Below are 14,581 nucleotides of genomic sequence, written 5' to 3' on the forward strand. Positions count from 1 at the left end.
TCTGACCTTCTCCCTCTTCCCCTCTCTTCCCCCACCACTCCGTCTTGCTGATTCACTTGGACAGGCCAGCGCCTACTGTGCGGTCAAGGTCGTACGAGCTGTACAGAAATATCGCAATGCTGCCCAGACAGAGGTCAGAACTTCAACCTTCAAACTTCCTTTCTCCAAACTTCTCTCTACCGCAAACTTTCTCCTCAAGCTCCCTCCAGATCTCTCTCCTGCAGCAGCTCAGGGGTCAGCACGGGTGCGTGCGGCTGCTGCGGCACTTCGACTATCAGGGCCACATGTATGTCGAGCTTGTTCTGCTTCCTGTCTTGACACCCCCGGGCCAGATGTCTGGCGTTTGAACTCCTTGGACCGAATGTTTACGAGATCATGCGTAGGCCCCCTCCTCCCTCCTCGCTTCTGCCTGCACCCACTCTCTCTCCTCCTCTTCTCCTCTTCTCTCCTCTCCTCTCCTCTCCTCTCCTCTCAACATCTTCTCCTCTCCTGATGCCTCCTCCTGCTGTCTCCCATCCTCCCTTCTCCATCTTTCTATGTCTTGTCTCGCTTAACAACTCTGTCTCGCTTAACAACTCTCCCTCTCTGCAGGCGCCATGAATTTTCGTCCCTTCAACTGCCATGAGATCAAGTTGATCGCTCGGCAGGTGATTCTCACTCTCCACCTCTACAATCCAATCATATTTCTCTTCGCCTTTCCCATCCTCCTCCCTCCCTCCCTCCCTCCCTCCTCCCTCCTCCCTCCTCCCTCCTCCCTCCTCCCTCCCTCCCTCCCTCCTCCCTCCTCCCTCCTCCCTCCTCCCTCCTCCCCCTATTCTCCATATCTTGTGTCTCCTCCCTCCTTCATCAACGTGCTCCTTGTCTCTCCTTCGCTCTCCTTCCTCCCTCCTAGCGCTTCATATGCTCCCTTCTTCCTCCTGTTCTTCCTGATCCTCCACCAGGTCCTCGAGTCTCTTTGCCTCGTTCACGGTCTCGGCATCATTCACACAGACGTGAAGCCGGAGAACATCCTCCTCCTCGAGCAGCTGCACAAGAAAGGTCTCCTTGCTCGCCAGGGCTTTCAGCTCCCCGAGCATCAGCTTCGCGTCAAGCTGGTTGACTTCGGCTCTGCGATCCACGAGTGAGAAAGAGGATGACGAGGGCGGGGGAGCAGGAGCACAAGGACCGGGGGGGAGCAGGGGAGCAGGGAGAGAGATGTGTCCTGACCTGCTTTTACAGCTCGTGGCATCATCCTTCCATCATCAGCACTCGCCACTACCGCGCTCCTGAAGTCCTCTTGTATGCTCTCGACCTCCTTTTTCTCCTCCTCCCCTCCCTCCCTCCCCTGCTTCTCCTCCTCCCCTCTTTCTCCCGCATTGTTTCCACTAGATTCTTCGCGTGCCCCCCTCTAAACTTGTACCTTCCTTACCCCACCCCTCCTCGTGACCTGCTTCCTCGCAGGAATCTGGGGTGGAGCTTCCCCTGCGACTTGTGGTCTCTAGGCTGCATCATCTACGAGCTTTACACCGGAGCTGTGCTCTTCTCCTTCGTCGACAAGCACGAGCATCTCCTCGCCGTCGAGAAAGTGCTCGGCAGGATCCCGTGAGCTTCTCCCTCCTGACTCCCGTCCTCTCCCTCCTCCTTTCCCTCCCCTTTTCCGCACTCCTCTCGCTCTGCCCCTCCGCTCTGTCCCGCTTCCCTCGTTTCACTTCCTTCCCTCACCTTGTCACAGCCCGGCGATGCTGCATGCCTCGGCCAAGGGAGGGGTCGAGGAAGGCATCGTCGCTCACGAGGTCGACCCCTCCAACAGGACGTTTGTCCGCCTCCTCCCTCTCGACCCCACGAACCGCATGGCAGCCTGCGCGCTTGCACGTCTGCGACGAATCGAGGAGACGATCAAGGAGGTTAGCCCGTCGATCCCTCCGAATCCCCTCCATCCCCCCTCCCCCCTCCCCCAATCTTCATGGCCCATCTCCCTCCTTCATCGTGCTCCTCCTTTCACTGCTCCTCTTTCATCTCCTCCGCCTATCCCTGCTCCCTTTGCTGCTGCTGCTGCTGCTGCTGCTGCAGCAGCAGCAGCAGCTCCCTCTGCTCCTGCTCCTGCACAATCTACTACTGACTGGGAGGGTGTAGGAGGACTTGCTGTCCCTCGTCAAGCAGCTCCTCGAGATCGACCCCTCCAGGAGGCTCACAGCAGCGCAGGCCCTTCATCATCCCTTCTTCGCCTCCTGACGTTCATTGTAAATACGACGAGCAGCCGCGGCTTCTCCTCCTCTAGCGTTCAAATTTAAGTGTCTCCTCCTGTCTTCTCTAGCCTACACAAGGTCGCTCATGGCGTCGATGGTGGCGCTGCGAGGCCTCGCAGCAGCATAGAGGTCCTGCGATGGAGTGAGGACGAGCGAAAGAAGGAGAGACGGAGGGAGAGTGAAGATATCAAAGGAGGAGGAGGAGGAGGAGGAGGAGGAGGAAAGAAGCAGCAGTGCTCTAGGACGAGAAACAACTTGTTCCTCACCCTGCTGATGTCCTTGGCGGGAACTTTCTCGTCCATCTCACGACCGAAAGTCTGCACCGGTATCACACGCCCCTCGCTTTCTTCCTTGTCCTCCCAACCCCTCCTTCTGGTCAGTTTCTCACCTCATCGCCCAGCTTCTGCTTCCTGTTCAGCTTCGACCCCCGGAATCTCAGCTGCTGTGGACGCACACCCTTGGAGGCGATGCCTGCTTCCTGCATGGGCGCGAGCTCGCCGTGGTAGGGACCGTCGTTGGCCCATCCCGTCTCGTAAGCGACGTAGCCGTCAAGGGGGATGCCGGTGGAGCCGCCGGGATAGTCACCATCGGGAGGAAGAAACTTTTGAGGGGAGCCCACCCACTTCTGCTGGAACCTCGCGAACTTGTTGGCGAAGTTCATCTGCTTGCCGTGTACGCCGCTCCGGCTGCATCAAGATCGTCAGCCGGTTGAAGCTGCCAAGCATGCAGGCGCCTCACAGGATCTGAGGGCTGAAGGTCTTGGAGGCGATGCCTGCTTCCTGCATGGGCGCGAGCTCGCCGTGGTAGGGACCGTCGTTGGCCCATCCCGTCTCGTAAGCGACGTAGCCGTCAAGGGGGATGCCGGTGGAGCCGCCGGGATAGTCACCATCGGGAGGAAGAAACTTTTGAGGGGAGCCCACCCACTTCTGCTGGAAGCGCCTGAGACAAACGGTACGCGTGAGCGGGACCAGAGGCAGTAGACTCGGAAGGCGAGAGAACAAAACTAGAGCGAGGCAAAGTACGGCCAGGCAAGGAGATAGAAGATGAAGCGCGGAACAACGAGGAGCAGCAAACGCACCTTGGTCTCCCGCTCATGTAGAGCGACGATGGCCTGCTCTTGATGGCTCCTGGTTGCTGGAAGGGCCATGGCTCGAACTAGCAGCACACAGTCACAGCATGCCACATAATGCACAGCATCTACAGGATCAGGCAAGGAAGGCATCTTGGCGTCCGTGGGGCACTTGCAGACAGGTCCCTCTCCCTTCTCCTCGTCGCATCCTGAAGATGGGCAGGAGCAAGAGCAGCCGTCGGGATAGCGGATAGTGTCTGAGTGCGAAAGTTTGGAAGTCTTAAGCCCGGCCTTGAGCAGTAGCTGTTGCTGCTTCAGGTCCCGCGCAAGCTGCTGCTCGTCACGAACGATCTTGCTGGTCATAATCTGAAGAATCCGTCAGTAAAGAATCAAACATGGGATAGAAGATCTTGGACGATGCGAGCGAGTCAAGGTAGGGTGAGCCGATACGGAGAGCATACGATTGAACTGAGCCCTTGGGTTTCACTGTCGTTCCTCACCTTGTTCGCCTGGGCAAGGCCGAGAAGAGAGACACTGGAAGGAGAGGATCGCCATGACAGAGCCAGGATGCACACTGCTGCGATGCTCCCCGCAACCTGAGGTCACAGGACAGTGAGGAGAAGTGTGAGAAGGAGGCAAGATCTCACTGCAAGGGGAACCACTCGTCGCCTCTCGCTGAGAGACAGAGGAGGGAACGAACCGTCTGAAATCAAGTAAGATAACAAGTCAAGTCACAAGCTTAACCTGCAATCCTCGATGTCTCCTAATTTATGACTCTTGCACCGACAATCCTTTCCCTCACTTTCTTCCCAACTGGGCCTTTCCATCCTTGATCCCTTTTGAACCTCCTCCCCATGTTCAGTTTCACTCATCACTTCGTTTACATGTTCTTGCTCCTGCTCATGCTCGACTTCCTCTTCCTCCATCTTTTCTTCTTCGTCTTCGCCACCACCACCACCACCACCACCACCACCATCACCACCACCATCACCACCACCATCATCATCATCATCCATCATCATCATCATCATCATCATCATCATCATCATCATCATCATCATCATCATCATCATCATCATCATCATCATCATCATCATCATCATCATCATCATCATCATCATCATTACTTCAGCATCACTTCCACCATTCCCAGCATCCCTCCTCGCCCTCGCCCTCGCATCACTTACATTGCATGGCTCGCGCCTCTTCAGAATCGTATTCGCAATAAACAATTTATAGCATTCCATATATTTCCGATAAATGTTCCTTTTTGAGGTCCGTGGTTTTATTATTTTATTGATCGCCGCCGAGCCTCGAAGTCCGGCGGCGCGCCGCGCGGCGGCCCGGAGCCGCTGAGCCTGAGCGATCCGCTACTACCGCCTAGTAGGTTAACTTTGAGCCTAGTAGCCGCACCCGGTGACCACTGACATACTACTGGCAGTTAAGGGAAGGTATCAGTTAAGTTTGGGGGACAGCAGTCGGCAGGAATAGGTTTGGTTCTCTTTTCTCTTCTCGCCGTTTGGCCTGTGCGACAGTGTCAGGGTCAAGCCTCCTCGACTCTCCTGATTGTCCTCGTCCGGGGCACACGAGTCAAAAGCCTGTGTGGGCCAACAGTCCTCAGTACTTGAATAATAGCATGACATCACATCAAACACAACTTCTACTTCTATCCGATCCGTCTACTCATGCCTGAGAGCTGAAGACGATTCCCTCGGTATGTTGAGGCTGCGCTGGAACGACCTCCTCCTCGCTCTCATCCTTGTCAAACTCGGCGATCAAGTAGATGGGCATGTACATGAGCGCGATCGTCAACGGGGCAAGAAGAACTCCAAGAATTCCGAGCTTGAACGATGACTTCGCATGAGGAATGTTGGCCTGCTCTGCGAGGTCGTACATCCCCAGCTGTACGATCAGACTGGCCATTGCGACAAAAGTGAAGTAGAGGCTCTGCTTCGACAAACCAGCAAGACCAATGGCGAGGCCGTAGAGACCGACCAACAAGGCGAGAACGCCGTCTGCAATGAGGAACTTGTACTTGAAGCTCATGAAAGGAGGCTGAACAGGAGACATGTACGACATAGCCGCTCCTGAAGCAGCCGCGGACATGGAGGATGAAATGCTGGCAGAAATTTGACTCATGGATGTTGATGTTGATGTTGATGTTGATGTTGATGTTGATCCTGTTGTCGATCCCATCCCTGCTATTGGGGGGGATGACGAAGCTGCTGCAATCAAGCTTGAGGCGGCTGCAGCCGCTGCCGCATGGCCAGGATGCAGCTTCTGATGGTCGACGACACCCATGGCAACTTCGCAGCTTGCCTTGATGATAACCAGGAAGGAGTAGAAGACGATTCTCGGCTTGAAGTAGCTCCGCTCGTACAAAGCCGCTGCGCTGCCTGCATGGATCCTATACAACTGCAGCGAGAAGTAAAACTGACCACCCAGCACAGCGATGCCCATGGAGGCAGATCCGAACATTCCTAGCATGAACAAGCCCTTGCCAAGAGACGCGCTGGACTTGTCTGCGTAGAAGGCGTGGTATGCGATGGCCTGCGCGAGGAAGACAAACCATCCGAGGACTCCCTGGAGCACGAGAGTGATCAACGTGAACGTGGCGTTGCGGATGTTGAGAGAGAGGTGCAGGATCCCAGCAGTCAGCCCCAAGAAGCCCATTGCGCACAAGCAGACGCCGCATGCCAAGAGAACAGCGGGTGGAAACATGTAGCTTGACCCTCCCATCGCCCCCGTAGGAGTCGAATCTACCATGTTTGTCCTTGCTACTCCAAACACGATCAGCAAGGCAGAGAACAGAACGAGGTTGGCGGCAGCCTTGTATCCTGCCAGCGATGACGACCCGGCGGAATGGGAATGTACCTTCTTGCTTGTTTGCATCATGATGTCAAGATCTTCAGTTGATTGCACTCACGGTTTATACAAGTGGACGAAGGAGGACGAAGGGAGGGAGCGGGAAAAGGAGTGGAAGGCAGGAAGAGGAGGATATCTGAAGAACGCGGGCCGGGGGCAGCGGGCTGGTATCAAGGAGAAGAATAAGAGGGGGGCGTGAAGCTGGGGAGCGAGGAGGAGTCCTTATATGTGTAGCCACCGCAAGGAAACAAGGGGACGAGGCACGTTCACTGACTTCAACAAAGGGTGGAGGTACCAAACGAGACCTGCAGGGAGGGGGGTACGTGGCAGAGGGGAGGGGGGTACGGGCCCGGGCCAGGGGGTACAGAAGTCAGGGGGGGTGACCGGAGCTCAAGATAAGATCTAATCTTAACACCGTGACTCTCCGAGCCTGATAAGTTGAGTAAAGCCTCGGACCGTACGGTACAGCCTGCCCAGTGAGCTGTAGCGGCCGGGCGGACTCCGACGGAGTCGAACCCTTACACCAGGCCTGACCGTACCGTACAGTTTTACAGCGCGGCGCGGCGCGGCCCCCGCAATCATCGGCGGTGCGGCGGCTGGGTCGGGGCCGACTCTGAGGGGCTGAGTGAGTCACGCGGCTGGGCCGAGGGCCTGACTCAGTGAGTCACCGGTGCGACTGGCCGCGTACCGGGCCGTAGGCTGCGGCACTCCGACGTCGGAGTCCTGCGGCACTGCGCCGGGCCGCCGCCCGGGGCCGGGGCCTGACGGAGTCTGTGACTGGGTGAGAGCGGTTCGTGGCCGTTACTACAACCGTTATTTTGGGCAAATTTTGAAGTGGCGGGTTCACGCCATTCTCGACAGCATGAAAGTATCGAACAAGTCGAATGTGCAAGTAAGTACGTCGAGACAGGCTTGTTGCATGACCTGCCAGCCTCAGTTTGTCGTCGACGGATCTTGTGTTTTGATGAAAGGCAAGTGCAAGACTTTCCCATGTTCCAGGTAAGATCTTCCCAGTAATGCTATGAGTGTGACAAGATGCATGGCAGAGATGGATGGAGATGCGCATCTTGTGTGCAGAGCATGGAAGCAGCATACAAGCAAATAATCCAAGACAAGATTCTTGTGAGTCTTGCCTCAACTTTCCCTGAGAATTCATTAGAACATGTTCAGCATTACGACAGTGGAGCTTCTGAGATAGAAGAGAAGAATCTTCAGGTCAGCATTCATGGTGCAGTTTGCCATGAAATGATGCACAACAGCTTTGCGAGCTTCAGAAGGTGATTGAGATCGCCAACAGTCAGATACCGCTCTTGCAGGTCATGAATGTAATCAACCACAGCTTCCATCATTGTCGCTACAGGATCAAACCTTTGAGGCCACTCGGAGAGCTGACAACTACAAGTCTGAGATGGACAGCATGGCGATCAAAGTACTTGCTTTCTGACTTGTTGTGCAAGCGACGTGAATGTTCGTTACAGATCAAGGAGCTCGAGCAGAAGCTTGAGTTGGCACAGACAGATGATTGGACTGAAAGGCAATGAAATCCGCTATTCCTCCCTCTGCACTACTCCTGCTCCTCCTGCTCCTCCTGCTCCTCCTGCTCTTCCCCCCTTTTCTCATTTTCTCTTGGTATTCTGAGCTCCTTCCTCTCCTCTCATGCTCTTACAGATTGCAAGGAGCTGAAAGCAAGATCAGCGAACTAACAGAAGAGCTTACAAGCGTTCGGTATTACATTGTTTGTGATACCGGGGATTGAGATCGAGCTATTTGCAGACACGAGTTGATAAAGCAGAAGACAATAACAGCAGAGTCAAAGAAACAGCAGAAGGTGTCTTGTATCAGATTGAAGGTGAAAATGATTCCTGGACGTGTAGTTGGTCAGTCTCGATATCAACAACTACCGTCATTATGTGAAGAAGGCGCGGGAGAAACAGAGAGCAAACAAGTGCACATGTTGTACCTCAACACAGTCAACACTGAATCTACTGCAGTGAATCTCTTTTGAGGTTGAAAAGAACTCAAAACGTAAGATTTGTTTCTTGCAAGCCTTCTTCGCCTGTCCTCCTTCCTGTCTCGTTGTCTCACTTGCGACACAGGCGCTGGCATTAGAAGTGATTAGCAAGGAAACGTCATCGCTCGACTTGAGAAATAAGGTGATAGTGACGATCCTGGTGGTGGTGGTGGTGGTGTGTTGATCATGGAATAAGATGCAAAATGTTAAGATGATGATATTGCGATGATATTGAAAAAACATGATGTTTCTTTTCAACCCCCCCCTTGTCCTTGTCCTTGTCCTTGTCCTTGTCCTTGTCCTTGTACTTTGGTCGTCCTCGTCCTTGTTCTGTTCCTGATCCCTCACCATCGTCCGCGACAGGTCGAAGAGCTCAACAAGCTGCTCCTCGAAACGATCGAACAGCAACAGGGGCTTCAGAAGCACAACGAGTCGCTCTCAAACACAGTAGACCAGCTCTCAAAAGGTTTTATTTCCTCTTCATCTTCCTCTTCCTCTTCCGCTTCCTCGTTTTCTCCCTACCTCTGGTTCCTCGTTCACTTCCTCACCTCTCTCGAACTGAGCCACATCATTATCTTTCAGCGTTGGAGTTGGCGGTTGACACGGATCAGGACATGAAGCAAGCGCGAGAGCAGCTGCTGGTGAGCTCAACCCCAATACATGCTTGCTCTCAGTCTTCCTGGTTCCAACCTTGTCTCTGCTCTTGCTCCCCCTCCCTTTTATCCTTATGACGGACTGTTCGAACAGGTTGAGAATGAGCAGCTCAAAGAAGAGATCATGCAGGTTTGAACTGCTCCTCCTCTCCTTCGCGACCCTCCTGTCATGCTCCTCGTCCCCCCGCCTCCTTCGCTCTTTCCCGCTCCTTTCCTGTGGCTCATCAATGTTTCAGATGAAAACTCGCTTGAGCTTGCGCAACAATGAGAAACAACTGTTCAAGGTAGCCGAAGGGGGGATGGCGTGGAGGACGATGGGGGAGAGAAAGGCCGGAGGAAAGACATGAAGGGAGTAGATGGAGAATAGAAGTGCGAGGAGAAAGGGGAAACGTAGAGGGCGAGGGCAAGGGAGAGGAGGAGGGAGATGGTGAAGGCAGGGAGAGGCAATGACGATCGAGCAGGCTAACCTATCGCGGGAGCGGATGCTGAGGAAGGGGCTACAGGAGGAGCAGGAGCGAACATCCTCCCAGAGGAGGCTGGTGGACCACAAAGCGTGAAATAGAAGCTTGAGTAGTTGAGGACAGCCGAGGAAGAGCTGGGTTGTTGGTGTAGGGTAGCTTTGGGGAAATGGGGAGGGATGGAGGTGTGGGGAGGGGAACGATGATGACGATGCAGACGTGAAGGATGACGATGACGATGATGATGATGATGATGATGATGATGATGAGGAGGAGGAGGAGGAGGAGAGCAGTTCACGTGTAGGAGATCATTCTACGCATGTTCACATGTAGATTGTAAGCAACTTCATGCATTCAATCTCTCACGCCCGTTGCCTTCCTCTCTCTACCCGCCATTCAATTGTGTGCCGCCAACCTTATCTTGTCGTGGGTTTTCGCTTGGCCGTGCCTGGAAGTTCGCAGATATTGAACTTCGAGAAACTTCTCGTCTACAGAAACTGAAAAAGAGACAGTCGGACAGTCAAGAGATTATCAGAGAAAAGCAGTTGAGCAAGAAGAGATGGAAGAATGTTGGGGGGCCTTCACTCCCTCCCTTCCTTACCTCTCAGGTAGCCATGGTGTAGCGAGTCTGCATACTCGAACTCCTTGGGCTTCGGCATCACGATCGGCGAGTTCAAGTAGCCCCCGTTGCCGGTCACTAGATAGACAGGAGCCGCTGCTGACTTGTTAGGCTTCATGGGAAGAAGAGGAGTCCTGCTCCTGCTCCTAATCCTGGATGATGATGATGATGATGATGATGATGATGATGATGAGGCCTCAGAAGGACGAAGATTCAGGACGGGGAGCGAGAAAGGGAAAAAATGAGGAGGAAGTGCAAGAAAGGAGGAAGGAGTTAGGGGGGTGGTAGGGCAACAAGCAGGGAGCGTAGAGGAGAGCAAGTTTACCGTATCCCCCGTCTCCCGTTTTCTGACATTCTCCATGGTAAATGGGGCAAGTGCGCTGATAGCTGTGGTGATGACCAGCAAGAACAACGTCAACCTGATACAATCATGGTGAACAGGACGTGCAAATCTCTACTCCTCGTCCTCGTCCTCGTCCTCGTCCTCTTCTTCGTCCTAGCATCAACCCCCCTCCCCTCCGTCCAGACACATCCTATTTCCATCCTCCACCCACACTTCGTCCTACCTTGTACAGCATGAGCAAAGGTTCGAACGCTTCCCTCAGCTCTTGCGCCACCTGCTGATCATCCGCCGCTCCTGGCAAGATACCGGTGAAGTACTGCAGCAGGAGACATCAGCCTCCTCCTCTTCCCCCCCGCCCCGCCCCCCCCCCAGCTCCCCTCCTCCTCCTCCTCTTCCTCCTCCTCCTCGAGGCTTCACCATCGGCCGATGGCCAACAACCATCACCCATGGCGTCACTGAGCGATCGACCAGCCGCAGATCCTCTTCAAGCCACTGAACAGTCAAGAGTCAACCATCGAACATCCTCGTGCTTCCTCCCTCCGTTCCTCCTCCTTGTCTTCCTCATCATCATCCTCGTCCTTGCCTTGTCCTCGTCCTCGTCCATGTGCTTCTCAACTCCCCCCGGCTCTCTGCCGATCGTCTTGTCGCTGATTTACCTCTCTGTTACTCCTCTCCTCCTCCTCTTTCCCCTGCTTCTTGCGCTCTCTTCCCCTCTCCTGCTCATCGTTTCCTCCTCCCATCACCTTTTTCTGCTGCTCTAGCGAATGCTCGGTGGAGATCACGGCAACATGCAGAAGAGGATGCGAGAAGCTGTACCAGGGCGAGTCGGAAGAGGCCGAGGAGGAGAAGGCTGAGGGGGAGAAGGATCAGAAGCCTCCAAGTTTTGCATCCTAGACCTGAGAATGATGGAAGGGTTGGTGAAGGGGCCGGCATGACAAATCTCCTGTTGTAAGCAACTCCACATTCTCCTCCTGAGTCGAAACTTCCTCTCACGCTTCCTGTACAAGTTTCAATCACATGATTGTGAGCTTGCCGCCTCCTCTCTGTGATCTCCGTCCTCCTCACTTCCCTCTCTCTCCTTGCTAATCTTTCCACCTCACTCACTGCTCTTCCCATGACGCTTCTCTTTCTCACCGCTGTTGGGCCAATCTCTTTCGTGGTTACCAATAGCAGTCATGTACGGGACTTGAGTGGCGATTTCCTCAATCTTCCAAACCTTTCATGTCAAGTATGTTGTTCTCACAGAAACACAAGCTCTTTCCACCTGATCCATGAAGTTTTCCCACTCTGACTCAAACCCCTTCGCGTACGAGATGTCTCCGACTGTCAGCGTCAGTGAGAAGGAGGTTGCTTGAGCTTGCAAGACAGACCGTGCAGGACGAAGGAAATATCTGAGATTTCCCTCTCAACACTCGCAGTTGTCGCCTTGCTTGCCTTAGAAGCATGTTACATTCCACTTGCACTCCTCTTTTGCTTCTCACAGGACAATCGCAATGCTGGAAAGTGTGATCGTTACTGTGTTGACCAACATCTCCGTAGACAACAAAAGAAACTGGAAGATTGTGTGACTGCACTTCAAGATGACAACGAATTCTTTACATGCTTGTCTGTGAGGAAATGTTCTTCCTATTGATATGCATCTGATTTTGCTCCAACCATCGTCTGAAACTGTTTTATCACCACTTTTCACATCTTTTGATGGTAACAACCGTCGCTCCCGTATCTATAGCAGAGGTCTTTGCTCCCTTGAGTAGCTTTCATCATCGCTCGATGTCTAATGCCAGGATCACGAAACCCAACGCCGCTTGCCCATCCTCCGCACATCTCCTCAGAGGAGTACAAGAGAGCAGAAGATGCCATGCTGATAGCCGTGATGTTGCTTGTGCTTGGGCCAAACTGTACCATCTGATTCGTGAAATTACGACCTGCACAATCATTTTCAATACCTCCTCCATAGAAAATTCATGATCACCGCCACTACAATCATCAACTCCATTATCAGCATCTTGTCAGTCATGACTACATACATCACCAAGATAATACCGCTCTCCGCCATCTGACCTCCATCAAATAACATGATCATTATATCTATCTCCTCCTCCATCTCCAACATTGTCAACTTTATTGCATGTATAATGTTGGTAACAATCAACACCTGTTGTCCAAGAAAGCAGCAGCTCTCCAGGGTTCGACGTGTAGGCAAGATGTGCTTGTGTAGGCTGATTCTTCCTTTCTAGAGACACGACATTGCTCTTCCCAACCAACTGCGCCTTGTCGCCTATCGCCTTGAACAAGTAGAAGACCTGAGATGCTTTCGCTCAACGACATCATCACATGGTTTGAAGTCAGTCACGCACAATGTCCTCTCGCATGTTCAACATGTCGAATTTGTGCTCTCCTGCCGATCAATCAGCTAATTTTTTGATTTGTCCCTTCGAACAGCATCGACAGACCTCGGACGCTGTTGACAACAAATTGAAACTTTATGGGAGATGTGCGCGTGATATCATCGCTTACAAGGTAAGCCCCCACCCAGTAAGGAGACCAGTGCCTGCATGCTTGTCATTCTCTTACTCAGTATGCTCTATCTCACCAGGGTAAGCTCCTCCATCGGACAGTGATGGTTTGTTTACCCCCTTGCATGATAAGCGAATCTACTGACAGTGATACGCACGACGAAGGGCATTTAGGGATGATATGGCTTGGTTCGAACAGCTGGAATGGTCGAGCATACTCCAAGAAAGAAAGACAAGACCATTGAGGCTGGATCGGCATGCCTGGATCAATCATACTCGAATTTTCTGACACCAGTGTCTCAAATCCCCACAGCTTACTTTCTTCATGCTTGGCTTCGTTCGACATAATGTGCATCTTATTTCGCGTTACAAAGGGGGGAAAGGCTTCCAGGTGAGCAGCAGGAGGCACATGTACGATTGTAGGGGTATGACGATGAGGAAATTGATGGTGAGAAGAATCTTCCGAATGCTGAACCACTGCAGTCTCTACATAAATTGGTGCCGCAAAAGAAACTCCTCCTCCTCCTCCACCTCCTCCTCCTATCAGCAACGCAACAACAGCTGTCCACCGCAACACAAACTTCATTGTCGAAGTGGTTGGCCAACATGTGCGGTTTCACAACTCCCTGGTAAAGTTTCGAAGTTGTCATTAAAAGTTTCTGAAATTTCAGGCAACTTACAATAATACACAACCATGATGCATTCAAATTTTCATGGAGCAGTTTAAACTTCAATTTTACAATATAAACTATGTTTACTACAGGATTCTATTCAGTTCCCGAAAAAAATCTGATATGAAATCATCTCTTTTCGAGATTGATGTCTTCCCACTACCGGTACATTTGCCCACGAGATCTGGACCAGGGGTGGAAAATGGTCATTGATCAAACCCGCATTTTACTGCATTATTGTTTATCAACCACCGTCACTTCGGTTCACCGAGACCACCCCTCCTTTTCTAGACATTCTTTTGCTATTTCCACCACCCCTCCCCTCCACTCAACCCAGTGGTTCATTTTTGAGAATTGAAGGCCGAAGCACAGATTCATGTCGACGGGAGGTGCAGGGGTAGGGGCATCCTGAGGCTAGGGTTTCAGAGTATAGCAAAATTATATATGAAGACAATTGATAAATATCTCTGGTATTGGGCTCTGATTTTGAATAGCACCCAGGTAATGCATATACACCAGGAAGGGCGATACAAAGGTAAAGCCAGTTGGTGTACTACATCGGGATAGGGGTACTAAAAGATGGGGTAGAGGTACTCGACTACCCAAGACTAGATCAGTGAAAATATGTGTCAAGGTGGGGTGAGTAAATTTTAGAGATGTCGAAGGTAGGGTAGGGTAGGGTGCTGCTGGTGGAGGAGGACTTCGGACGGGGGCTGCGGTGTGGCGCATGGGTATGAGGAGAGAAGGGAGCTAGCGAGGTAGATATGCGCTCCCATGCTGCCTTCAGATGCCTGGAAGAACCAGCAGAGCTCGATCTTTCAGAGAGGATGCAAGCAAATGGTTGAGGAGATTGGCGCTGCTGCCTCTGGTTCGGGCAAGGAGCCGAGGCGCTTGGAGTGAAGTAGAATTCAGAAGCATGATAGTACAAGCCCGTAGATCTTCTTGACTTCTAGGCGGTGAAGTAATTTTCGAGCTACTACAAAATATCTCTTGTGTATCAATCTGAATGCAGGAAATCTAGGGTGTGTGTTGTGTCGTGCTATGTCGTGCTGTGTTGTGCTGTATGGTAAGGTGTGGTATGGTACTGTGTGGTTTTGTATTGCATATTATTTTTGAGTATGGTATTGTTGAGGTAGCTGTGTAGGTGCGAA

General features: G+C 52.6%; 5 protein-coding genes across 5 annotated transcripts; 2 read left to right on the plus strand and 3 right to left on the minus strand.

The window, feature by feature from the left end:
• Positions 1–70: 70 nt before the first annotated feature.
• Positions 71–1,585, plus strand: GUITHDRAFT_66680 (hypothetical protein; the record flags this gene model as incomplete). The annotated part of the gene is made up of 7 exons (XM_005837935.1): positions 71–133; positions 210–286; positions 333–379; positions 592–647; positions 942–1,120; positions 1,219–1,278; positions 1,441–1,585. Coding segments are annotated over 7 exons (627 nt in total), but the record flags the coding sequence as incomplete, so codon positions are not given.
• Positions 1,586–2,198: 613 nt separating this feature from the next.
• GUITHDRAFT_161771 (hypothetical protein) lies at positions 2,199–2,911 on the minus strand. The gene is made up of 3 exons (XM_005837936.1): positions 2,614–2,911; positions 2,492–2,542; positions 2,199–2,357 (listed from the first exon to the last, which is right to left on the minus strand). Exons 1-3 carry the CDS (start codon positions 2,884–2,886, stop codon positions 2,295–2,297), a joined length of 387 nt encoding a protein of 128 aa, XP_005837993.1. The 5' UTR covers positions 2,887–2,911; the 3' UTR covers positions 2,199–2,294.
• Positions 2,912–4,977: 2,066 nt separating this feature from the next.
• Positions 4,978–6,189, minus strand: GUITHDRAFT_135070 (hypothetical protein; the record flags this gene model as incomplete). The annotated part of the gene is made up of 1 exon (XM_005837937.1): positions 4,978–6,189. The coding sequence occupies one exon, from the start codon at positions 6,187–6,189 to the stop codon at positions 4,978–4,980; it is 1,212 nt and encodes a 403-aa protein (XP_005837994.1).
• Positions 6,190–7,021: 832 nt separating this feature from the next.
• On the plus strand, positions 7,022–9,170 carry GUITHDRAFT_103602 (hypothetical protein; the record flags this gene model as incomplete). The annotated part of the gene is made up of 13 exons (XM_005837938.1): positions 7,022–7,051; positions 7,097–7,158; positions 7,206–7,374; positions 7,419–7,475; positions 7,520–7,588; positions 7,638–7,663; positions 7,828–7,884; positions 7,933–8,008; positions 8,256–8,312; positions 8,534–8,636; positions 8,753–8,811; positions 8,918–8,953; positions 9,060–9,170. The coding sequence occupies 13 exons, from the start codon at positions 7,022–7,024 to the stop codon at positions 9,168–9,170; spliced, it is 912 nt and encodes a 303-aa protein (XP_005837995.1).
• Positions 9,171–9,612: 442 nt separating this feature from the next.
• Positions 9,613–13,105, minus strand: GUITHDRAFT_161772 (hypothetical protein; the record flags this gene model as incomplete). Its single annotated transcript, XM_005837939.1, has 15 exons — positions 9,613–9,778; positions 9,883–9,996; positions 10,226–10,319; positions 10,467–10,559; positions 10,661–10,735; positions 10,987–11,093; positions 11,140–11,241; positions 11,348–11,459; positions 11,508–11,566; positions 11,953–12,168; positions 12,399–12,546; positions 12,601–12,641; positions 12,697–12,794; positions 12,837–12,897; positions 13,078–13,105. The coding sequence occupies 15 exons, from the start codon at positions 13,103–13,105 to the stop codon at positions 9,678–9,680; spliced, it is 1,449 nt and encodes a 482-aa protein (XP_005837996.1). The 3' UTR covers positions 9,613–9,677.
• Positions 13,106–14,581: the final 1,476 nt, after the last annotated feature.

Source organism: Guillardia theta (genome assembly GCF_000315625.1).
Source record: "Guillardia theta CCMP2712 unplaced genomic scaffold GUITHscaffold_13, whole genome shotgun sequence".
Lineage (NCBI taxonomy): Eukaryota > Cryptophyceae > Pyrenomonadales > Geminigeraceae > Guillardia > Guillardia theta.